Source organism: Mirounga leonina, unplaced genomic scaffold, assembly GCF_011800145.1.
Source record: "Mirounga leonina isolate KUSES-001 unplaced genomic scaffold, KU_Mleo_1.0 Mir_115, whole genome shotgun sequence".
NCBI classification, from domain to species: domain Eukaryota; kingdom Metazoa; phylum Chordata; class Mammalia; order Carnivora; family Phocidae; genus Mirounga; species Mirounga leonina.
The window spans coordinates 33,939,073-33,964,336 of record NW_023270268.1 but is presented as its reverse complement, the minus strand read 5'-3'; the positions used below and the strand labels follow the sequence as shown (position 1 = coordinate 33,964,336).

General features: G+C 41.3%; 1 protein-coding gene across 3 annotated transcripts in view; it reads right to left on the bottom strand.

Annotated features, from left to right (window-relative positions):
* Positions 1-810: 810 nt before the first annotated feature.
* The window catches only part of ARMC8 (armadillo repeat containing 8), a 105,288-nt gene continuing 80,834 nt past the window's right edge, over positions 811-25,264 (bottom strand). For all 3 annotated transcript variants that reach the window (XM_034995563.1, XM_034995553.1, XM_034995572.1), the window contains 7 exons: positions 22,576-22,668; positions 19,201-19,350; positions 18,095-18,190; positions 13,263-13,358; positions 8,453-8,525; positions 6,951-7,044; positions 811-2,923 (listed from right to left, as the gene is read on the bottom strand). In XM_034995563.1, the coding sequence (XP_034851454.1) occupies positions 2,890-2,923; positions 6,951-7,044; positions 8,453-8,525; positions 13,263-13,358; positions 18,095-18,190; positions 19,201-19,350; positions 22,576-22,668 (636 nt within the window). In that variant the 3' untranslated portion in view covers positions 811-2,889. The remainder of the gene's footprint in view (positions 2,924-6,950; positions 7,045-8,452; positions 8,526-13,262; positions 13,359-18,094; positions 18,191-19,200; positions 19,351-22,575; positions 22,669-25,264) is intronic.

The following is a 25,264-nucleotide window of genomic DNA, read 5'->3' as shown; positions in this document are numbered from 1 at the left end:
TCTGGGCCTGAGGCCAGTGAGTAGTGGCAGTGGAAGTGTGGCGTACCTAAGGGGCTGAGGAGAGGATGGAGGCAGTGGACACAACACTGGGGAGGTCTTGGTGGCTGGGAGTGGCCACCTGTGAAAGGTCTGCTAGACTTCAGGAGGCCAAGGACAGGGGTTCCCAGGCTGCTGCAGATGCCCCCTATAGCATAGCTGTAACTACCACAGGGCACCAGCCCCCACTCTTGAAATGCAAAGTCACTCCCTGGCCTCTTATTCACCAAGAATCGTAAGTTCCAAAAGCCGGGACACATTATCTTCCAATGTTTCCTAATGTTCTAGACATTCGGAAAACAGACTCCTTTTTAGAAGTTGCCATGATTTTTTTCTTGGCTTTTATTAGCATGTGTTAAAATCATATTATCCAAACACTACCAGAAGAACATGTATTGTTCTGCATAAAGTGCTTAAGGAAAAAAAAATGCAACTTATTAAATTGGACATTCTTTTCTAGTTCATAAATTTTGGGTTACAATCAGGGCACAAAAGGAGAAACAGAATGCAGTATTAGAGAGAGCGAGAAGCTTAGTGAAGGACTCGGGTGGAGACAACAGACCACGCCCCATTCCTCCCACTTCCTTGCTGACTGAACACTGCACCTGCCTAAAGCAGCAAACAGCTTTGTTTTAATAAATACATTTTTCCTTCATTCAAATCAGAAAAGTTAATTATAGTAAAGCACTTTTTCTTTGACCATCTGTTTATAGCCACAGGCAAGATTTATCCACAGAGTTTAAGTGTGAAAGTGTTATTTCATTGGGCTTTCAGCTTTCTAATGCTATCTGGGTTCAAGATTGTCTCAGCAATTCATTATTGGTTTCCTTAATATTTACCTGGTATTTTTAAACACCAACTCTATAGTGTTTGTGTTACAAAAGCCAACCAAGGATATTTTCTCAGTACTAGAAGTGTCAATGAGTGGGCCTAAATAAGGCTTTATTCCCAATAAACTCAATTCTCTTTAAACTGGCCTTCTCACATTAGCACTCTGATGGCCGCACAAAACCCAAGTCCCCGTTGTGACAGATTTTTAAATTGGTGATGTTAAAAAAAAAAAAAATAACAACTTGGAAATCTCTGTGTTTGGATCTTGGGTGGTCATGTTGAGAACAGGAAAAATTGCATTAAATACACTTAAAAACATTCATTTGCAATCAAACATATTTAAATCCTCCAAGGAAGGTGCAGGCTGGTGATGGGGTGGCCTCGGTGTGCGCAACCCCATCAGGAGTGGCTGGTAGGCTTGGGACTCTGCCAGTGGCACACTCATGGCAAGCTTCTCCGCCACAGACCTCGATTCTGGGCCGCAATGCCTCTGAACTTCTGTTAGCAAAGGGAAAGGCAGGCTGGTTGTTCCTCCAAACAGTCAAGAGCAACCTCTGTGGAGTTCACCTTGAAGCTGCCCCAGAAGCTGGAGCCAGGTGCCAAGCTAAGGGCTGCAGAAGGATGAAGGAGCACTGGTGGTACAAGAAGCCATCTTCCATCCTCTGGGGAGAGTCCCTTTCCCTCGCTCAAACTTCAGTGCTTTGGGCTTCATGCAGGAAAAGATCTCAGCCACATGTCTTACTCAAATTTTGATCTCATTTTACAAAAGCACACTGAATAGCAGTCCTGAGTGACTAGTAGAATTTTAGCTGAGTATAGCTAAGAGAAAAACAGCTTTCTAAACTATCCTGTTCTTCGCTTCTCTCTACAGAGGAGTCTGTAGAGCATTCTTTAGTTTCACAGTGACATATACTGTTTCAGGAAGCACAAGGTGATCGGACTTTGTTTCCAGGAAGTGATGACCTACTTTAGTTTGAGCATAAGGTTTCATGACTGGCTCTAAATCCTGCCAGATATCGCTACACCAGTGGCAGGATTTAGGGCCGTTGGGAGGCTCTTGGTGCCCAGTTCCTGCCAAGTGTAGCCTGCCAGAGTCAGGGCTGGGCTTTCACTATCAGTAGTTATATTTCCCCTTGATGGTTCAAAAATCCTATGGTGAATCTGTTGCCTCACTCCACTCCACCCTGTCCATCTGACTTGGAAGCCTGAGAGCTTATTGAATTAGGCTGAAAAGAGGCTCTGTACCTGCTGATATTGACGGCAGTAAGATGCTAGCTTACTATTTTGCACAGCACCATGTATCATGCCTGTTACTCCAGGCCAACTACAGCCAACCTTTTTGTTTGTTTTTTGTTTTTTTGTTTTTTTTTTTATAAAGAAAATCTATGTAAGTTGAGGTTCAGAAATGCATATATTTTTTACTTACAAATATTCATCTGACCAAAATTCAACATAACCTTTATGGAACACTTAACAATTGTTTTGTTTTTAAAATAACATTTCATTCAAACTGTATATAATTCAGTAAAGTTTTTTATACAGCAAGCAATGCTTAAACCCTGGAAAATCTGTAGAAAAGAGATTTTCACACAAAATAAGAAAAGAAAAATTTGAGGTATCCCTCACATACGCACACACACATCCATTCATTCTGACCCATGTGCACACACACGCACACACACCTATGTGTGCAGAGACACATTCATTCTCACTCACAAAGTGGCTGCAGCATAGGCAAAAAATTGTAGGTCCAAAGGAAAATGATTGATTGTTCTAATAAAGAGTCCAGGTAGCTCAGAAAAAAAAAACCAAAATAAAACACAATAGTCCTCTGAGGAAATTACTACCTCAAAAAAATGTTCTCAAGATGAATTTGAGATCTAAGCCTACCAAATTGCTTTTGCAAAACAGCTCCCTGCAGTCCAAGGTGACTTGTGCAAATAGAAGGAATCAAATGAGGCTAGTTCCTGTACTTCCTTGAACAAGGACGGGGGATGCTTGCAGGTGCCCGGGGCGCTCCCATCACGCCAGGTACTGCTGCAGTGCCATTTTTGCCCTGAAATCACAAAGTTCCTGTTAGCCATCCTCTCTGAAGTGTAATTAAGGCAAAAATCCTGTGGCTCAAAGATGGTAATGGGGGGGTAGTCTAAAAAGATCCCCAAAGGGAACTGCGGTGAGCCCAGCTGGGCGAATACCGTATGGGGCAGAGATCTGTGGTCAGCAGATAACTTCAAACCCATGCTGGCTACATTCCTCTTCCTGAGGTTCTCTTAGGAAGGGCTGCTCTTGTCCTTCCACCTGCTGCAGTGAATTCTAGTTTCCCTTTGTCACTGGCATTTGGCCACGATGGGTCTGGAATTCTTTACTTTCTCCTACTGCCATGCAGGTTTTTAGCTGGTGCTGCAGGACACCGGGGAGGACACTTAGGATTCTGGGAAGCTAAGAGGAACACTGACCCAGGGAGAGGCCTTCAGGTGTTGATTAGAAGGTGCAGGGGGGGCGCCTAGTGCTCACAACCCAAGACTGTCTCATGGTTCAAATGCCTTCAAATTGAGGAAGGAGGTTATAGTTTCATCTCATTCTTCTCATCATGCCTGCGGACACTGACCTGGCATAGGAGGTAGGTTGTTAGGGTGGTTGGGGAAGAAGACAGCTAGTTGGAGAAGAAGAGATGTAATGTCTCATGACAGCCACACAGGATGGGTGCATCCTGATCCTTGTAAAAGGGTCGTCCTTTGAGCTGGGACTGAGGAGGCCTCCTTGACTACTCCAATCATGAGCTTGGTAAAGGTTCTCAAGAGGCTACAATTGTGGGAATTAGGAAGTCAAGTTTTAGCAATGGTCTCCCCTGCTAGGTTATAGAAAGAAATGGCTAAAATGTTCAGTTACTACTAGCTGATGAAAGTAAGCCAAGGTAGACTGGGCATGCAATATGTTGGATGCAAGTGCAGTCTCTATAGTGAAGTAATGGGTATGACCTACGGTTTTAAAAGTGGATACTAAGGGAAATGTTCTTGCAATTATCTAAGACTATATAGTCCAATCCATCAAAACGGAAAGCCCCATACAGATGGTCTCCAAGTTATAAGTGAGTTGGGTTCTACAAGGTCATTTTCCTACAGAAACAAGCTTATGAATGATGCCACAGGCTACCTTTTAATGATCATCTACCTCACCGCACAGTCCCAAGACACTCTGAGCCTAAGGTGGAAAGGGCTGGTTGGCAATAGCTCCTCATCTGTAAGTGTTTGAAAGTCAAAGGATCACAAAGCCTTAAAGACAGAAGGAACCTGAGAGATGTCTTCTTTAGGTAACAGACTAAAGGTTTTGACTAAAATGAGAACTACCAATTCAGACTCCTTCTGAATCCTTCTCAGGGGCTACCTATGTTTGTTATATTAGACCTCAGAGACTGTAACCTTATTATCCTCCTGCTATCTCTTAATATCTAAGGAGTCTTTCAGTTGGATGGTTCTTGAGGCAAGATCATCTTTCCTTCGGTGGACTTAGGCAGGGTAGCTCAAACCTTGATTCTTTTAACGTGGTTTAAGAACTGCTGAAAACTTATGTGCCATACAAATATGGGGAAACAGCACCAGACAGACCTAAACCATTGTAGGCCAGGGCTGAAACCTATTGTACATCCTGCTAGTGAGGCCTCTTTTAACGTTCCAGGTCATCCTAGAAATGACTTCGAGCACAACTATTTTCATTTCTGGACGAACATGAGAAAAGAAACCCAGGGAACGATGTGGCCCTCAACCAGGAGAGACGGGCTGACCGAGCTCACCGCTTAAGTCAGCAGCTGCTACTACCACTATGGAGGTGGAGGCACGGGTGCCAGGTCAAAGTACAGCTCAAATCCAGCCTTCGGCGAGTGCCTAGCTTTCAGTTGCCTTTGATGGGACACTCAGCTGAGCAGCAGCCTTGGGCCTCAATTATTTGGGGGATTTGTCTTCTTTAACGCACTGGATGGCAAGCTTCAGGGAGGCAGGGGCCCAGCCTGCTCTGTGTGCTCCAGAGTCGGGCACAGCCATTCACTCAAGGAGCAATTACCAAGTGCCTTTTCCCTTCAGTGGAGCAGACAAGCAAGCTGACAGCCATGACAACAGTGTGGTATGTCTTATGGGTGCTACAGGAGTCCCTGGCAGAAGGGGTCCCCTGACAAAGCCTAGGGTGGAGAATGGATCAGGCAAGATCTTCTGGAGAAGGTGACAACCTGATCTGAGTTGTGAAGGATAAATGGCCACTGTCCAGGCATTCTCTTCCCTTGCTTTCAGGACAACTGCTGTGCCTGGGTCTCTGCCTACTTCACTGGTCGTTCCTTCCTTTCCTTTGCTGGATCTTTTTCATTTACCCCTAAATGCTGGAGAGCTCCAGAGCATAGTCCTTAGCCTTCCTGTCTTCTTTCCTCTCTCTTCCTTTCCTTATGTGACTTTATCCAGCTCCATGGCTTTATATACCCTCCTAGTTTATACCCTCAGCCCCATTATCCTGAGAAGTCCCTTGGATATCTAATAGCATCCAAAACTTGGCATGTCCAAACAAGAACCCTCACTTCTCCCTACCCCAACCTCCTTCTCTTGTATTCCTCATTATCTTGGTAAATGGCAACACCCTATCCAGTTGCTCAGGCTAAAACTCTAGGCATTTTCCTTTCCTCTCTTTAATATCCTACATATTGAATCCCTGAGCAAATCCTGTTTTCTCTATCTTTAGATTAAATCCTGAATCTGACCACTTCTCAGTATTTCTACCACTGCCACCCTCATCTCTTACCTACAGGACTACAGTAGTCTTGAACTGCTCTCCCTGCTTCCGTTCTTGCCCAGGTGATTCTCTACAGAGCCACCAGAGTGATTTTATACAAATTCAAGTCAGATAGGGTCTCTTCTGCTCAAAACTCTCCAATGACTTCCTATTAGACTCTGAATAAAATCCAAAGTCCTGACTATGGCCGACAAAGTTTTCCACTTGCTCCCTGGAGTGCACTTATTACCACCCTGCCCCTCATTTATTTTTCTGCAGCTCCACTGGCCTTCCTGTTGTTTCCTGAACATGCCAACCTTGTTCCTGCCTCAGAGCCTTGCACTCACTGTCCCCTCTGCCTGGAATACTATTCATTGGAACATCTGCCTGGCAGACTATCTCATTTCATCCAGGTCTTCGATCAAATGTCACATCCTCAGAGAGGCCTTTACTGGCTAATCTATCTGAGAAGAAACTTTCTTACTCTTCATTCCTTCACCTTGCTATTTTTCTTCATAGTACATCTCATGACCTGCTATCATATTACATATTCATTTGTCTGTCTTTTGTACTAGAATGTAAGTTCCACGAGGGCAAGGACTTCATCAATTTTATTCATCATTATATCTCCAATGCCTAAAACAGTCCCTGGTAGAGGTTAGTATTCAAAAAATATTTGCTGAATGAATGGGGAATTCAGAGGAGAGGGGCCTGGGATGGCAAACCAGATGGAACAGAATGTGTAAATGCATGAAGATGTGACACTGCAAGAGGGCAGGTGTGTCTGGAGGACAGGTTGGGGGGGCATGAAAGCAAGCTGTAGAGTGAAGGCTGTGGTAGGAGGGAGTGTACACAGCCAGGAAGAACATTTTTGGCTATTTTGAGGGTAGAGGGATCTCTGATTATGATTTTGCTTCTCCCAGTAAATGGTGAAGACAGGAACCCCTCAGAGGTCATTGCCATATTCTCAGCAGCCGGGCCAGGCTTACACAAGGCAGGCGTTCAGTGAGATCTTGAGATAATGGATGTTTTTATTATTGGCCTTCCTTTCTATTTTAATGTCAAGAGAATGATCCCTGGATCCTCTCCAGATATACACTAAGATGGCTCAGGCTCATGTTAACTCACAGTAAGATGAGAATCTTTAATAATTTGCTAATTATTAGTTTATTTCTTATTCAAAAGCCATACAGTTAGCTCATAGAAGATTAAGAAGGGAACTCAAGAATCTAAAAGATTTTAAGTTTGGCAACATAAATTACTAAGCAAGCCAAACCCTTTCATAAAAGAATTCAACATACCCCAAAACAAGGTCCTTTTCCTTTGATACTCACTTGTCACAAAGGTTTGAATCTGGTGACTGACTCAGTTTGTGTAGAATATCTACGATGCCCATGTCTCGTAACTTATCCTGGCGTTCTTGTGAACCTAAGAGATTAAAGCTAACAGGTTACTGGGGACATGACCCAGGCAATTGCTCTCCTTGATGTGCAATCAACAATCTAGAGCATTACCAGGGTCCTTTACTCCCCACCCTTCCATCCCCCTTATCCCCAATGAAGTTGGATTGCCTCATGCTTGGATCCTCTAACAACATTCTAACTGGTCTCTCTGCTCCTTGACCCTCTTTCTTGCAGTCCATCCTGGGTTCTGCTGATAGATTAATTTCTCCATGGACTACAGGGTCAAGGTCAGATTCCTCAGCCTGGCACAAGGCCCTCTGCCATTGGCCCCATCTTCATATCTTCTGTCTGGACATATCAAGTCAGGCTCTTCCTACTCCAGACAGGTCTTATTTTTCCTTCTGTTCTCTTCCACCCTCCTCTGACCTCCCAGCACTTCCTGCTGCCTCTTGTTTAGCATGTGGCAGTTCCAACTTCATACTGCTCTGTCCTATCTTCCAACTAGACTAGGACCTCCTTGAGGGTGGCTCTGTTTCCCTGGCACCTGGATGGTACTTGGTCTCTAGGCCTATATGTTGAATCCAATTTTTCCTCCTTCCACTTTGTTCTAGACACAGCTGCTGGGTAGAGTAATCCTCTTGGAGTCTTTCCTTCCCATGAAGAAAAGTGCCTGCAGTGACTCACTCATGCACTGAGCTCCTCTAGACCCAATGAACCAGAATCTCTAGGTGTAAAAACCATAAATCTGCATTTTAAAAAGTTCCCCAGGTGATTCTTATGCAATGAGCCCAGCACTGAGAACAACTGCTCTTCCATGTTTGCTACATTGGAATCACCTGGGGAATTAAAAAAAAAACAAAAACAAAACTTATGCCTGCAACCCGCCTCCCAGAAATTCTGATTAAATTGGTCTGGTGCAAAAATCCTCAGGTGAGTCTATTATGCAGTCAAGATGGAGGACCTCTGATTCACAGACGCTACCTTATAGACTGGCTGCTTCACTAGTCACAGTGTATTTCTCATTTCTCACCAAGGCACCCTCTTCCTCATTAAGCTTATATGCCTGTAACCCTTACAAGTGTCCCTCTGCACACAATGAAAGACCAATCTGCCCATCCACTCCCACCTCTCATCTTCTTCAAGTACATCCCCGTAACCTCCTCCTCAGCTCTCTCAAGGGCATGGACTGCCACTTATTTCTCTAGGGTCTCCTTTACCCCCATTCTCTGTAATCTCCTGCAGTGTTGACTTCAAGGTGGGGCTCACTGTTAACTGTCCAGCCAACTCTGGCTAGTCCCATGGATTCTCATACCAAGGTTAACTTGAAAGAATGCTCAGGACCCACTGAGTGATGCCTGCATCTAGGATCTCAGGGACATCTGCTACCTTCCCTCCCATAATTGTCCTCAAAACAGATCTCACCAATCTCTTACCTTCCTCTTCATTCCATATGAGGTTTGATATACAAAACATAGCGGCAAGCTGCAGTTTCACATGTGAATGACCCTATTTGATGCAGAAAAAGAAAAAATATGGAGGCAATCTGATTTGAGGAATTTTTTTGGTAACATACCATAGGCAATTCCCATAGGCTAAAAGTGTGAAGCAGGGCCCTCAAACTCAAATGTCTTGAGGGGTCACAAAGTTAGCACTAATGGGTAAATGGGTTGTGCTAAAGACAAGAGAGAGTGGTGGGAAATTTGGTAAACTGGGGAGTGAAGACTTGCCAAAAGATATTCACATTCAAATTTTAGAAACCCTCTGACAGGCCAAACAAAACACCTTTAGGGCTGTAATTATAGTTTGCAATTTATCACTCTATCCATGCACACAAACTGGCATAGGACAGGTCTATGTTTTAGACTTAGGCTATGCTTGATCTACATCAGGAAACATTCAGGTCACCAATGGCCAATAAATAGGATGAATGTGGCTTTGGTATTCAGCTATTGATTATCTGATTCAAATTACTCTTATTTGGGGGGGTTGCCCCCCAAAACCTGAGTCTTTACTTGATTCATCTAATGTTTCTATTATTGTTAAAGAGCCTCCTATTCTTCTGAAACACAATTCTTATTTTTCTTTATGTACTAAAAGTACAACCACTTTTGCTTAAGTTGGATCATTTAGCCATATGGAGTGCTTTCTCCAACACAACAGAGGACCCAATTGTAGAACAATCTCTACAGATGATTTTCCTGTTGCTCAGTTAAAAAAAAGTCCCCTGTACTTTTAAATAACATGCATTTCTAGGGAATTATCAGTGGCATAATATGCTCAACAGTTTCTTGGAGGATCAGATGGACTTATTTTGCCAAGTAGGACTATATTTCAACTACGCAGAGACAAGAAGTGGACGACATGGCTTTCTTCACTAGAATTCTACAGCTGGTGATTCTCTTTTCCTTTTACCTGCCAAGACTTTTAAAGAGATGCCCAGTTTGGGCTCCACAAAGACAAGACAGAACAAAATTTATCATTTGCTCTCAGCCTCAGGTCATGAATAGGGGGGATAAATGAACTTATACACAGTACAAAAATAAGTGTTTACAATGTGTAAGTTCATTCAATACATATTTTTTTGAGGAAACAAATTGCTGTGGAGAAAAGTGGAGAGTGGAGAGGTGGGAACATAATTTAGGTAGAGTGCACAGAAAAGATCTCTTTGAAGGAGGCAACACTTAAGCAGAGACTTAAAGGGTAGGAAGGTGCCAGCTGTGCAAAGAGCAAGGGCCTAGGGGCACTGAGAGGAAGGAAAAGTTCCTGAAAAGGTCTGAAGTACGAAGGAGCTGTAGAGCTCATTCGTAATGAGAAGGTAAAGTGGAGCAACATTAGCTCAGGGAAGGAGGTGTGGCTAAACTGTGGGCCCTTCTGGGCCCTAGAGAAAGGACTTTAGATTTTGCTCTGAGTTGATAGGAAGCTCCTGAAGGATTTAAGCAGTGGAAAGTAAAGATCTGATTTACATTTCTAGGTCACCCGGGCTGAAGGGATTGGATGACAATGCGGAAGTGTCTAGGAGGCTATTATGGTCAACCAGGCATGAGATGCCATGGCTTGGTCCAGGGTGAGGGCAGTGGTGATAGAAAGAAGCAAACAGAATCCAGATCACGTTTGGAGGAAGGGCTGACAGGACCTGCTGATAAATCGGATTAATGAGGTGAAAGAGCTGGAGAAATCATGATTGACTCCCAGGTTTGAGCAACAGAATAGATGGCAGAGCCACTGTACTGAGACAGGAAAGAACAGGAGAGAAGAAATTTAGGTTTAGGGGAGATATTTAAGAACTCATTTTTATTTTTATTTTTTTATTTTTTATTTTTTTTTAAGATTTTATTTATTTGACGGAGAGAGACACAGTGAGAGAGGGAACACAAGCAGGGGGAGTGGGAGAGGGAGAATCAGGCTTCCCACGGAGCAGGGAGCCTGATGCGGGGCTCGATCCCAGGACCCTGGGACCATGACCTGAGCTGAAGGCAGATGCTTAATGACTGAGCCACCCAGGCGCCCCAAGAACTCATTTTTAAACATCAACTTCAGGAAGCATCAGACAGGTGCATGGAGATGTAAAGTAGGCAGGAGGATATAGGAGTCCAGAGTTCAGAAGACAAATCTGGAAGTGTATCTTCCATGTGACCCTCTTACCTTGCTCCTCTACCCTCTACCCCCACTAAGAAAAGAACCAGCATCTGTAGAGCTGCAAGTACCATCATGAAAGCTCGTTGTCATGGCTTTTGAAAGGCCAGTAACCATTATTGTGGTTGTGTTTTCTATTGATGATACTATGGAAAGTATAAATACTGTAATACCTATTCTATTTATCAAAACTGACTATTAGACCAGAATCCAGAAACCAAAAAAGCATATAGATGATAGTAAAAGGCATGGGAGTGGATGCGATTCTCCTAAACCAGTGGTTCTCAACTCTAGCTGTACATAAGAGCTGCCTGGGGAACTTTTATTTTTTTTTTAAGATTTTTTAAAGATTTTAATTTTTTAAAGATATTTATGTATGTATGTATATATGTATTTATTTATTTGAGAGAGACAGAGACAGTGACAGTGATAGAAAGCACGAGTGGGGAGAAGAGGGAGAAGCAGGCTCCCTGTTGAGCAGGGAGCCTGACGCGGGGCCCGATCCCAGGACCTTGGGATCATGACCTGAGGTGAAGGCAGACGCTTAACCGACTTAGCCACCCAGGTGCTCCAAGATTTTAATTTTTTAAAGATTTATTTATTTGAGGGGGAGAGAGAGTGTGAGGGAATGAGTGGGAGGAGGGGAAAAGGGAGAGGGAGAAGCAGACTCCCTGCTGAGCAGGGAGCACGATGAGGGGCTCAATCACAGGACCCTGGGATCATGACCTGAGTTGAAGGCAGATGCTTAAATGACTAAGCCACCCAGTCACCCTGCCTGGGGAACTTTTAAAAACCCTGATGCCCAGGCTATAACCCAGACCTATTAAATCAGAATCTTGAAAGGAAACGGACAATGCAACCATCTCTGAAAGCTCCCTGGAAAATGCCATTGTGCAACAAAGATCACAGACCTCAGGAGACCATGTAGGAGAGAAAAGAAGAGGGACTAGGGCTAAGCAGGGAGGGATAGTGTATTGAAAGCCAAGAGAAAGGAATGTTTCTAGGAGGAGGAAATGGTCAGCTGAGTTGAAGGCTGCTGTAAGTGAGGTGAGATTAGGAGAGAAAATGGTCCTTTGGATTTGGCATCCTGGAGGTCGCTGGAGACCTTAAGCAGAGATGTTTCAGCTGAGCGATGACAGTGGAGGCCAGATGAAATGGGTTAGAATAAATTTAAAGGTGAAGAAGGAGATAGCATGTGCAGAAGATGCTTTTAAGAAGTCTGGCTATGAAAAGCAGCCAAAAATAGGTATATCTCAGTGGATATGGGAAATCAAGAGTAACTTTGAAAAGATTAGAGATGCTATGTAGATCTGGGATTGGAAAGATAAGGGAGTTCCTGGTTGAAGCAGTAAGGTTTTCATTCAACATTTACTGAGCACATACTAAATGCCAGGCATCGTCCAAGGTGACAGATATAAAAATGTACACAAAACACATGGAGCTTTGCCCTCATGGAACTTACACTCAGGCACACAAACACATGTGTATCACTATAATTGAGCTACTGCTCTGAAGGGAACAGAATGCAGTAACAAAGAATAACCCACATAGATAAGAGCCCACGAGGAAGTATCAGTTGAGCTCAGATCTGAGAGGTGAGAAGGCATGCCATGAAGGAGTGGGGGAGAAAAGTGTTCCAGGGAGGTGAGCCAGCATGTGCAAAGGTCCCGAGGCAGGAAAGAACACGCATGGCCTTTCCACGGAACAGGAGGTCAATGTAATCCACAAAGGAAAGGGTAATGACAGGATTTGGGACACGGATGAGTCAGGTCATGCAGGATTTCACAGGCCATCACAAGGGGGATATGGATGTTATTCAAGGTGCAAAAGGGAGCCACTAAAGGACTGTGGCTTCTATTCTCTTAACAAAACAAAAGGTGAGGTCACCACTAAGAGTGATGAGGGAGAGAAAAGACTTAAACGAGGAGCTGACACCTCCTCATGGAGAAGGGAGGTGTCAGCTTGCTGGAGAATCACAAGGGGGTAGTAGGCGGTGTAAACAGGAAATTAACACGATACCAATCAGCCTGGTTCTGTGCCTTTCTCTGCAGTTGCTGACTCTGACAGGCAGGCAAAAAGAAGACAGGTTCACCCACAGCTGGGGTTTTGTTATGAGACACTGACAGAATGAAAATATTGCCAGGTTTGGCAATGGGCAGTTTCTGGTGATGACAAGATTCATGGGATGGCCGTGGCAATAGGTGGCTTAGGTGTCTGCAAGTAGGTAGCAGTCTGTGTTTGCAAGCAAAGAGGTCAAAGAACAAGTGCCAGAGATGCCAGAGGCTTAAGAGGTCATGCACATCGGAGAGAAGCCTTGAGAGGGAAGACAGGGATTTGGACGCCCTGGAAGAAAACCAAGAGCCGATGTCTTCGCTGATTAAGGAGGCAATCAGGAAACAATGAAGGTGGGGAGTGGGGTGATGAATGGGTGGTAGTACTGCCCAAATGGCACAAGCTTCAAGGCCTTCGTGTCTGTGTTTTTCTTCAGAATGAGAGAGAGTTCCCTGAATCTGTGACAGAGTAGTCTATTCTTTTTTAAAATCTCTGCACAATTTGTTTTGAGCCTCCTAATGCAGCTACTACAGAGCAGTGAAAGGGACAAAGGCCTACCATGTAATACTTGATTTTCTGCAGGATGTCATCATTGGTCATAATAAGTTCTTTTGCTGTTGTCCCATCTGCTATGTTGGCTAAGATGCACAGTGTCTGGAAAAGAACAAAGGGCCGGTGATCAGGAAAGCTCTGAAGTCCTCAGATGCAAGCTCTCTCAAGAACTTGGGTAATTTCCATCTGAAGTACATGGATTCTCACAGGTTCTACTCTGAATGCTCTGATTTCTTATCTCCTGACATTACTGCCAACAAAAGTAACCACACTTAACAAAAGTCCACCTTAGGCAAAAGAGAACCCAAACATTTCAGTAGTTTCTTTTGGGGCATAAGCCATCACTGGGTAAAGGCAGCCATGTCTTACACACATCAAAGGGAAAATGTGAATTGTTATTATTTCATTTCTAAGAGAAGCTCTTGTTACTAACCCAACAATGTTTCTTCAAAAGCGTAGTCTCTTTGGTGGAAGCATCATAGGTGCTGCAACTTCCCTCCCTCCCCCTCCAAATACTTCTTGCTCCCAAGCTCATGACCTTCTGGGTGAAGGCCTGGACGCTGGTCCACTAGCCATGTGCATTTAGGACTTCTTGACTTTTTAAAACCTGATTAGAGGAACAGAAAGGTAAGGAAAATGTGTGAAGCTTAGTCGAGCCTGGCCTAATGAGACTGGAGGGAGACCGTAACACTTGGCAGGACAGTGTAACTTGAAGATAATCACCACACTGGTACTGGAAGGACTTTCTTATCAGCTGTTGGGAATCTCACAGCCAGACCAGGAGGAGGGCAATGTTTAGAGTAATGGTGAAAGGACTGTGGAAAGGAAACTGAGCCCGTGCCAGTCTCTGCAATTCAACAAACATTTACTGAGCACCTACAATGTGCATGCACTCTGCAGGGCATTAGGGTCAGACAGGAATAAGACACACTACCTAATCTTGAAGCGGTCACACAATTACATTTCACTGTGGTGTGACAGAGGAAAAACAGGACCGAAAAGGCATGAAGTACGCTTGCTTGATACTGCAAAGGTCAGGGAAGGCTTCTTGGAGGAAGCGACACTGAGCCCTGGAGAACAGTAAGGAACCACTCAAAGAAAGTGATCAGAAGTGGGAATGGGGTCTAAATTCAAGTAATTTTCTCCAAACTTAACCTTTCTTTTGGTAGACTTAAGCAAATTAAGCTTGCAGATTATAGCTAATTGACGAGATTGTTTTCTTCCTATGGCCTGAGGCTTCAAACATAAAGAGTGTGTAGTCTTATTCTTCCTAGATTAATATACTGATTAAGAAGTGAGTCCTGAGGTTTGAACCAAAAAAAAAAAAAAAAAAAGAAAAGAAAAGAAAAAGAGGCTGCGTCTGGGAAGAGGAGGGAGTGACAAACATCTTTAGCCTCATCTAGGGAAGAGCTACCCCTCTCTTAACCACTAATACAGAATATGAAGGGGATTTCATGAAATATTTCTGAGAATAGACTTGTTCAGCAAGATAGGCAAGTGATTCCCCTTCTTGGAGTGTTAGAATATACCCATGCATCCTCAGGCTTGAACAGCATGGCAGCGTGAGCTACAGTTCTGTTTTAAAGCCCCACAAATGTTAGAGATCAATTAGTTCTTGGGCCAAGCCAATTTAACATATAAGCTAGGGAGCAGAGAGAAAAGCTACACACACACACACACACACACACTTATGTGAACAACTGGAAATTAATGATAGAGTAGGGAGTAGGGATAGGCAAATTATGGCCTGTGGACCAAATCCAACCCACTCCCTGTGTGGTAAATAGAATGTTATTGGAAGATGGCCATGTCTACTTGCTTACATATTGTCTATACCTGCTTTCAGGCTAGCACAGCACAGTTGAGTAGTTGCCACAGAGCCTGAATGGCCTACAAACTTAAAATATCTATCCTGCCCTGAAATAGAGAAATAGAAAAGTAATAGGGGAAAAAAAAATATCAATGAAACCAAAAGCTGCTTCTCTGAAAAGATAAAAAAAAAAAACAACTGATAAACCTCTAGCCAGACTGATGAGGGGAAAAAGGAATTATCAATATAAAGAACAAAAGAGGGGATATTACAAAGAATGCTACAGACTTTAAAAAGATAATGAGAATATTATGAAGAATTTTATGTTAATAAATGTGAAAAAGATGAAATGGACAAATTCTTGAAGGACACAAAATACCAAAGCTGACACAAGAAGAAATCGATAACCTGACTACTCCTATTTCCATAAAAGAAACAGAATTTAGCTATACACCCTTCCACAAAAGAGACACCAGGTTCCAGATGGCTTCACTGGTACATTCTACCAAAATTTAAGAAAGAAAGAATACCAATGCTTCACAAATTCTTACAGAAAACTGAGGAGGGAATACCTTCACCTCATTCCCTGAGGCAAGCATTATCTCAATAATCAAATATCAATATCAAAACCAAACAAGGACATCACAAGAAAACTATACATCAGTATCTCTCATGAATATAATTCCTTACCAAATTTCAGTAAATCAAATCCAACAACGTATGTAAAGGATAATACATAATGACATTTTAATATGGTATATCTCCATTTATTTAGGTCTTTGATTTATCAGTGTTTTGTTTCAGCACAGAGATCCTGCACATATTTTATGAGATTTATACATAAGTATTTCATTTTTTCTGAGCTACTATAAATGGTACTGTTTTTAAAATTTCAAATTCTACTTGTTCATGCTAGCATATTAAAAGTACAATTGATTTTTATATCTTGTGGCCTTGGCTAATTCATTGATTAGTTCTAGCTTTTTCTGATGAGTCCATGGCATTTTCTACATAGGCATTCATGTTGTCTGGGAATAGTTTTATTTCTTCTTTTCCAATTTATATGCCTTTTCTTTTTCTTGTCTTATTGCACTTGGTAGCAACTCCAATATGCTGCTGAATAAGACTGGTAACAATGGACATATTTGTCTTTTTCCCAATATAAGGACAGTGACAGATAAGTTCACTATCTTGATTGTGGGGATCATTTCATGGTATATACATATGTCAACATATCACAGTATATATATATATTTTTTTATTTTTTAATTTTTTTTAAAGATTTTATTTATTTGACAGAGAGCGACAGCGAGAGCAGGAACACAAGCAGGGGGAGTGGGAGAGGGAGAAGCAGGCTTCCCGCCGAGCAGGGAGCCCGATGTGGGACTCGATCCCGGGACTCCGGGATCATGACCTGAGCCGAAGGCAGACGCTTAACGACTGAGCCACCCAGGCGCCCCACAGTATATATTTTAAATATATGTAGCTTACTGTATGTCAACATACCTCAAGAAAAAAAACGCTGAATTATCAGAAGTGTCTGAGAAGAACTAAACTTCCAGCTAACAACCAGACAGTGTAAGCCTCCCCATCATCACCTACTTCTGGACCATCACCAAAATCTGTACGAAAGCGTGTAATTTGAATCCTGTCAGAACACATTACTGTTATTGGCCTTTTTTTTTTTTTTGCCCTCATCCAAATCTTGCCTCACCTTTTTGCCTTGCTTCACTTTTCAAGTTAGCAGAATTCTATCTAGGTGAGCTGTCTTTATAGACAAAATTCATTCCTATGCTCTTCAGGTAAAATAGTTTAAGTAAAATAGCTGGGTGTGGAGCCTGACACGGGGCTTGAACTCACTTCCCTGACATTGAGACCAGGAGCCCCCAGGTGAATAGTTTATTTTGAGCAATGCATCTTCTTCATTGTTGTGTGCCAGTAATGGATCATGTTCAACCTAGTTTTAGTGATGCCTGAGATGATAGTTTCTCTGTGTTAAATTTTTGTTCACCAGAAAACATGGTTATTATTGAATTTTAAGAGAAATCACCTAAAATGTCCATCTTAAAACCACTTTGTCAAATCTACTGCCTTTTTTGCTCATAAATTCAATTATAGCTCCTATATCCTACCATTCTTACTTCTTAGACTGTTCTTCTGAAGCCTGCAGAATTACTCTAATTCAGGAACACAGAAAATGCAGAGCATGGGCCTGCAGTTAGACCCTAGGTTCAACTCCCCATTGATGACCTTGGGCAAGTTTCCTCCACACATATAAATATACAGCACAATGAATTTTGAAGTGAACACATCATGTAGCTAACATCTATGTCAGAAAGTTGAACATTACCATTGCCTCAGATCTTGTATTAGAAATTTAAGTTTATAGGTGACCTTTCTTTTTATGACAAAACATACACTATGTAAAAATCCTATACTAAATCCCAGAAAATATAGAAAAGTAATTCTAAAACTGTCCCCTGATGAGCGCACAGCCTCTGTATTTTTATGCCTATCCTAAATCTGCCCTACTGCAAGACAACAGAAAGTAGAAGTATGGGATAGAAATAAAGAACAGGATACATTAGAGTAAAAAAATGAAAAATGACTCCAGCATAAGGAATTATTTTATCAGGGTGTTGCAGGAATTTGAGTTCAGAGCATGGTGGATACAGAAAGCTGGAAATGATGAATCCAAGAGTGGACTCAGTCTAGGATGATCAAAGGTTACACTCCCTATGGAGACAGGGACAGTGTGTACAGTGCATGTCACAAAGGGTGAAACTATAGACTCTGGTAATATTTTCTTCTATTCCGGGAGGAAGAATTCTTGAATAGTTTCAGGGGTGGTGGAGGATCTTTCTCCTCAAATCTTTCTTGTCTCTATAGCACCTTCCATCTCAGCACTGTGTCTTTTGCAGATTTGAGTATTTCAGGAGACTCCTAATGAAGATCCTTTTTGGTATTCACACTCAGAAGATATTTCTCAGAAAAAAAAAATTAATAATAAAAAAAAGGGAACACATACCTGCTCTTTGACCTCAATGTTATGCTCCCCTTCCAGAATAAGGGTGACGGCTTGCATAATTTGCTTTCCATGAGTACTCATTATTTTATCTATATGCTGCAAAAACAATGGGAAATCCACAGTTATCATCTGGGGAACAAAGAAAAAGATCACAGAAAGGAACAGAAAGCTTCTAAGTTAAACAATATAATACACAACTGCTTGAAAGAGAACACCATAGCATACAGAACTAGATGCCAAAGAATAGTGTTTATTATAGCATAAAACTGCATTTTGCCTTCTATGTATGTGTCTGTGTATGTATGAGTGTGTGTGTGTGTGTGTGTGTGTTTATTTATGACTTGAAGTTTAAAAATGACTTGGCCTGATAGAATACAGAACTACAATCACTGGGGATCCTCAAGTCCAAAGATATTACAGAAAAAGGAACTTAAAAATGGATGGGGAAGAGAAGCCAGAGACATGGAAAATATGGCACAGATTTACTAATACTCTGGGATACAAATGTACAAAGAAGGCTCAGAAAACAAGTGAAGCACAAAGGAACTATCCATGTTTCTTCATCGACCTAAAGGCCACTGACACTGTTGCTCAGGGAACAATGAGAGGGACCCCAGAAAAAGGCTCAGCCTCTCCTGCTTTGACATATACCCACTGTTCTCCACACTGACATCTTCAGAGGTCAATCCAGTAAATGTTGGCAGTGTGGGGATTGGTCTATGGAATAACACTGAGAAGGATTCTCTAAAGGGAAAGAAGCAGAGGCCCCAGGGTAAGTGATTTAGGCATATGAGAAAACCCATTCTGGCCAGCAAACCAAGTAAGAATAAAGTAACAAATCAAGGCAGGCTCATATCCAGCATGGAGTAAGGAGAGGGAGACAGAACAGGCAGTGCAGGAGTGGGTCAGGTAGCTATATGGTAAAGCAGCTCCCAGATCACCTATGAAGGTGACAGGTCTAGATATCGACTTCTCACTTCTTTGGGAAGGGACAGCATATGAATCACACTTCTGGGCAGATGTTGATGGGAGAAGTGAGGGAGGGCAATGTTTTACACTGCATATGCAGGGGCAGCTAATGTGGAAACCTGGATGATTTTACTTACAGGCCGAGTAGAAAGGAGATTTCTAAGAAGTCCCAATGTTTTCATCAGCACATTCAAATCTGAATCTGATAATAACCGGAATAGCTGTTCAGTACTCAAGCTTCGTAAAATATCTGCTTTTATTTTTTGTTCAGCCTGGAATGCCATATTCTGAAAGGATTAAAGAAGTTTCAAAAATCATGTTTGCTTTATTAAATTATATTTTGATAGTAACTGACAATTTTCAAAGTATAAACAGAAGTTGCAGATAATTTAAGTCATATTATTTTTCTGATTCCTGTTAATTACCTATAATTCTGCCTATCAAGAGAAAGATAACCATCTCCTATATATACTCCTGTATAAGGAATATGACCACTTCCTGATACGGCATTTGAGCCTCTTAAGATTTGTCCAATAAATACAAAATCTACTGTTTCTTTTAAAAAATTATTTGATTTAAACTGAAAAAAAAATAAAACAACAATAAAAAAACAAAACTTTTAAAAAACAAACCCAAAAAACAAAACCCAAACGAAAAAACAGTTCACTCATTTCTCCTACCCCCCATCCCCTACCTCTGGTAACCACTGATCTGTTATCTGTAACTATGAGCTTGGTTACTTTTCAGAAATGTTTTTGGTTATCAAGTTGCCTTCTGTGCACCATTTTCTTTTTTAAAGTAGGCTCCACACCCAGTGTGGAGCCCAGTGTGGGGCTTGAACTCATGACCCTGAGATTAAGACTTGAGCTGAGATCAAGAGTCAGATGCTTGACCCATTAAGCCAGCCCGACACCCCGCCTCTGTGTACTTTAATAACAAAATTACTACTAATAACTACACCGTGCCACCCATTTTGAGAATGACTAAAAAGCACTCCCTTATTATGGGTGGAAATTAGTGGGTTTTGTTAACTTTACTGGCACAAAAACACCTACTGTATTCACAATACTATGCTGGGTGTTGATATGGCAGGTCTATATTATACAGGAAGCTCCCCAAAGGGTAGGAGGTGCATCTAAGCTACTAGGAACCCCAGAGGGCTGGTATCTATTTTGCTCCTTTTTCTCCTTTCTGGACACATTATAGATTACCCAAGCTTAACCTGAAGCTATAATAACACATCTGAAGAAAATAAAAACACAGCAAATGCCAAATAACTCATAAATCAACTCTTGGTATAAAAATCTTTTGTATACTTGAGACTTACTATAATATGTGGTCATTGCCCTACAGGAACTTTTTTTTCTTTAAAGATTGTATTTATTTATTTGAGAGAGAGAGAAAACACAAGTGTGAGTGGGGGGAGGGGCAGAGGGAGAAGGAGAGAGAATCTCAAGCTGATTCCTTGCTGAGCACGGAGCCCGAGGTGGGGCTCAATCTCATACCCTGAGATCATGACCTGAGCCGAAATCAAGAGTAGGACGCTTAAAAGACTGAGCCACCCAGGTGCCCCCAGGCTTATTTTTAAAATTGAGGAGCTAAACCATGCAAAAGATCAAGTTATCTAATGATGTGAGGCAGCATGACAGAGAGAAAAGAGAGTATTGACTGGGCTGGTGTCAAGAGACCCAAGCCAAAAATGATTCCATGGTTCCACGGTTTTATACTTGGTGGACAGAGAAGAAAGCAGCTGGTTATATGGTGACTAATGAGAATAAGATAGTTAATATGGATTTGAGGGTGGTATGATAAGTTTAATTTTCAACAATAAAATTGTACACGTCAGGGAGGCCTTTTTTTTTTTTTTAAAGATTTTATTTATTTATTTGACAGAGAGAGACACAGCGGGAGAGGGAACACAAGCAGGGGGAGTGGGAGAGGGAGAAGCAGGCTTCCCACAGAGCAGGGAGCCTGATGCGGGGCTCAATCCCTGGACCCTGGGATCACGACCTGAGCCGAAGGCAGACGCTTAACGACTGAGCCACCCAGGCGCCCAGGGAGGCCTTAAATGAAGTCTCATAGGCCATTTAAGTAACAGACCTGGGTGGGATATAGGGAACAATTATGTCTGGGTATGTATATCGCAAAGTAACCTCTAGTAAGGGGAGCTGAAACCATGAGAGTAGATGAAGTCCCTGAAACTGAAGTGTAAAGGGAATTGGAAACTGGGAATTGAAAATGGGGAAATATTCCCTGAGAAGGAGGTTGAAAAGGGGGCTAGGTAGAAAATGAGGTTAAAAAAAAAAAAAATTAACTCCTGGGAAAGAGTTTCAAGAAAGAGAAATGCTAAAAGCTGGCACAAAGTTTAGGAGAAAAATAACTGAAACTACTCGATTTGGTGCTTTTTTAGAAAATGATTATTTCTATCCCAAATTTGTATGAAAAGACAACAGGTATACATGGAACAGGGTAAAGCATATGGGCTTGAAACAGGTTCAGAATCCACTGTCATCACTTATTAGCTGTGACACCTTGGATGATTCATTTACCCTCCAAGCCCCAGGTTCCCAATTGTGAATTGGATATAAACCAATATAACTTAAAATAAGAATTAGAGATAACAATTAGAGATAAACACATTGCTTAGTGTCTGGTACATACTAATTAAATTATAACTACTATAATTACATTTGAAGAAATCCATGTAAATTTTAATTTCAATATATTTTAATAAATCTTAAGTTACATAGTTTTGACTTCATAGTTATATAGTTTTATAATTTACATTATTATAAATTATTTACTTGAAATTGTTAAGAAATTATTAAGTAATTATGCATCAGTTCTGTTGCCCTGGGCAAGTTATTTAATCACCCTGTGCATAGTTTACTCATCTGTAAAATATGAATACTCCCTAGCTTATTTCAGAATTGTTATAAAGAGCACAGAAGACATGAAATGGCTCTATCAAGCAGATATCTCTAGGCAGGTTATCAATATATTCATGACAAGGAAAATTTGTTTTTCCCAAATTAGATGTCCACTTTTAACACCTGTCTGCTTTTCTTTAATAATAAACAAGAGAACTATGGCACACAGTGGCCACATAACTTGCTTATATTCAAATCCAAAAGCTGAATACTAAGTCTTCTACGTCTGAGGTCATTAGAAAACTGAGCCAAAATAGCAACATTTATTAAAAAGCAAATTTCAGGGGCGCCTGGGTGGCTCAGTCGGTTAAGCACCTGCCTTCGGCTTGGATCGTGATCCCAAGGCCTGGGATCGAGCCCCGCGTCGGGCTCCTTACTCAGCGGGGAACCTGCTTCTCCCTCTGCCTTCTGGCCCCCTCCTGCTTGTTCTCCCTCTCTCTCTGACAAATAAATAAAATCTTTAAAATAAATAAATAAAAAGCAAATTTCAGACACTTCAAATAACACATTCTTTAGTTTTAACTTTGATAACAGCTCCATTCTCTTTACAAATGACGACTTATATAAAAGAGTAAAACATACCATTAAAGCCCAAATTCCATTCACTCGCAAAGCGGGATTTTCACTTTGCGTTAATCCACAAAGCAGTTCTACAGCTCCAGATTCTAAAATTGGCTGTGATTGGAAAAAAAGCAGTTTTAAAGTCAGGTTTGTGACTAAATGTGCGTATACCCTGGCGCTCTGCTTATGATTTCCTTCCTACTCTCACCCAACTCCAGGAAATTTTTGTATAGCAGGGAGTCAGGTGGACATAAAAATTACCACAAAAAGGGCAAGAACAATTAGGTCTTTCACAAATTCAAAAGCCAAAATAGTCCTAGTAATTTCTCTTTTCTTTGTAGCTCTGAAAGACTCAGGAGCTGTCCTAATTTCTGTACATTCTGCACATGCCCTTATAATTCCACTATCTACTTCCACACTCTCCTAACCGTCCTTTGAGACACTCACTTCCTGCATGGTGCACGGGTGTATCCCTTGTGTCCTTTACAAGCTGGGACTATGACAACATAGCTGGTTTACATGGAACTTACAAACCAAACTATCTTCTTTCCAAACTGTCAATGTTATTCAAAACATGCTGCAGAACTTTCAGGACTATCTATCAATTCTACAAGCAAAACAGTTGTATACTTTTATAGTCCTATCACATTCTCCACCTAAAATAGCATGCTTTAGCCTGACCACTCATTTTATTTATGATCCTTGGCTGAAAACAGGGTTTGATAATTTCTAAAAAATTCACACCTTTGAGGACTGATCTACTGTCACCAATGAATGTTTAAAAGGCCCCCTTTCAAGTGGACTCTAGAACTGTCTTAAGCAGTTCAGACTTACATAGGGAGAAAAAGAGCAGTGACTTTCACGGTGACATTTTGAAGGATATACATTCCTCTACTTGTACAAATTGATTTTGTTTCTTTTTAAAAATTTCTTCTTTGAGTATAGTTGACACACAATGTTACATTAGTTTCAGATGTACAACATAATGATTTGACAGGTTTATACATTATGCTACGCTCAGCACAAGTGTCTGCTACCATGTATCACCACCATACAGTGCTATTACAATCCGTTATTCCCCAAACCTACTCACCATTCCATAACAGGAAGCCTGTATCTCCCTCTCCCTTTCATCCATTTTTGCCCATCTCCCCACCTCCTGTTTTGGTTTTTGTTCTTTTGAAGTAAGTTCAAACTTAGGAAGTAGCAAGAATAAATGTAAGGTGCTTCTACCACATATTCTTTTCCCAGACCCAACAATTTTTAACATTTTGCCGTATTTATCATTATCTCCTTCTGTATGCCCATATCCACATTCTTCATCTTTTTCTGAACCATTTGAAAGTAGAACATATACATCATGCCCCTTTGCCCTTAATACTTCAATGTGTATTTCCTAAGAACAAGGATATTCTCTTAGAATCACAGAACAGTTACCAAATTCAGAGAAGTTAGCTTTAAAACAATACTTTTATCAAATCTATAGCCCATATCCCAATTTTGTCAACTGGAGTAATAAGTGCTTTTATAGCATTTCCTTCCCTTCCAGTTCAGGATCCAGTTTATTTTTAATACAAAAAAATCAATCATATTATTGACCCTACGTCTGAGCTCATCTACCTTAACTTCTAACCAGACCCTATCTATATATGCTGAAAGTGGATCTGAGGCAATATGAGTGCTGTTCAGGGTGATTAATGGTATAGTACTGACTGCAACCAGATCATCATCATGCCAAGACCCCAACCACCAGAGCAGAGGAAAACAGATGGAAACTCTGGCATCCTGTCTCGACTTTCTCTTCCTTCAGAGTAACTACCAGTCTTTCCCCTTTTGTTCCAAGATTTCTGTTTTTTGAATAACTGTCTCTGAACCTCCACCTTGTTACTAAATGCTTTCCTAATTACCAGTCAGAAGCTTACAGGTGTTACAATGCTAAAAGGAAATTCAACCAAAATGGAATTACTAAATAAAGGACAGTGTCTAAACCTCAGCTCACGATTGGGCAGACCAGAGATATTTTAACATGATGAAATGAACTCTATAAGGTTCCCTCCCTCCTTTATTAAAGTGTATTGTAGTTTTCCCTAGTATATAAACAATACATGTTCAAATAAATTTATAAAATGTATAAAGGGAAAAAATATTCCCACACCTAATCCCTCCCCAAACAACTACGATTAACATTAAACATTAAAAAGATTATTTTCCTGGGCACCTGGGTGGCACAGTCAGTTAAGCATCTGACTCTTGATTTCGGCTCAGGTCATGATCTCAGGGTTGTGGACTGAGCCCTACGTTGGGCTCTGTGATCAGTGTGGAGCCTGCTTAGGATTCTCTCTCTCCCTCTCCGTCTGCCCCTCCCCTCCCCCTCTCTCCACCCCCCTTAAAAAAAAAAAAAGGTAAAAAGATTATTTTCCAGCAGTAATCTCCCTGAAATGACTTACAATCCTGGTTTATAATTGATCCTTAATTTATTCTTTAGTATATACAGTTTGAAAATAATCTATTCTTTTGTAATTAGATTTGTAGTTGTAGGCAGTTTAGATTAACTATAAGCTATAATATCCTTTAAATAAGTTGCACATGCCAGGCAGAAAAGGGAGAACAGGAAATTAAACCACATTTTAAAATTATTTTATTTGCACACACACCACCAAACAATTCAGAAGTAGTTCTTTTTTTTTTTTTTTTTTTTAAGATTTATTTA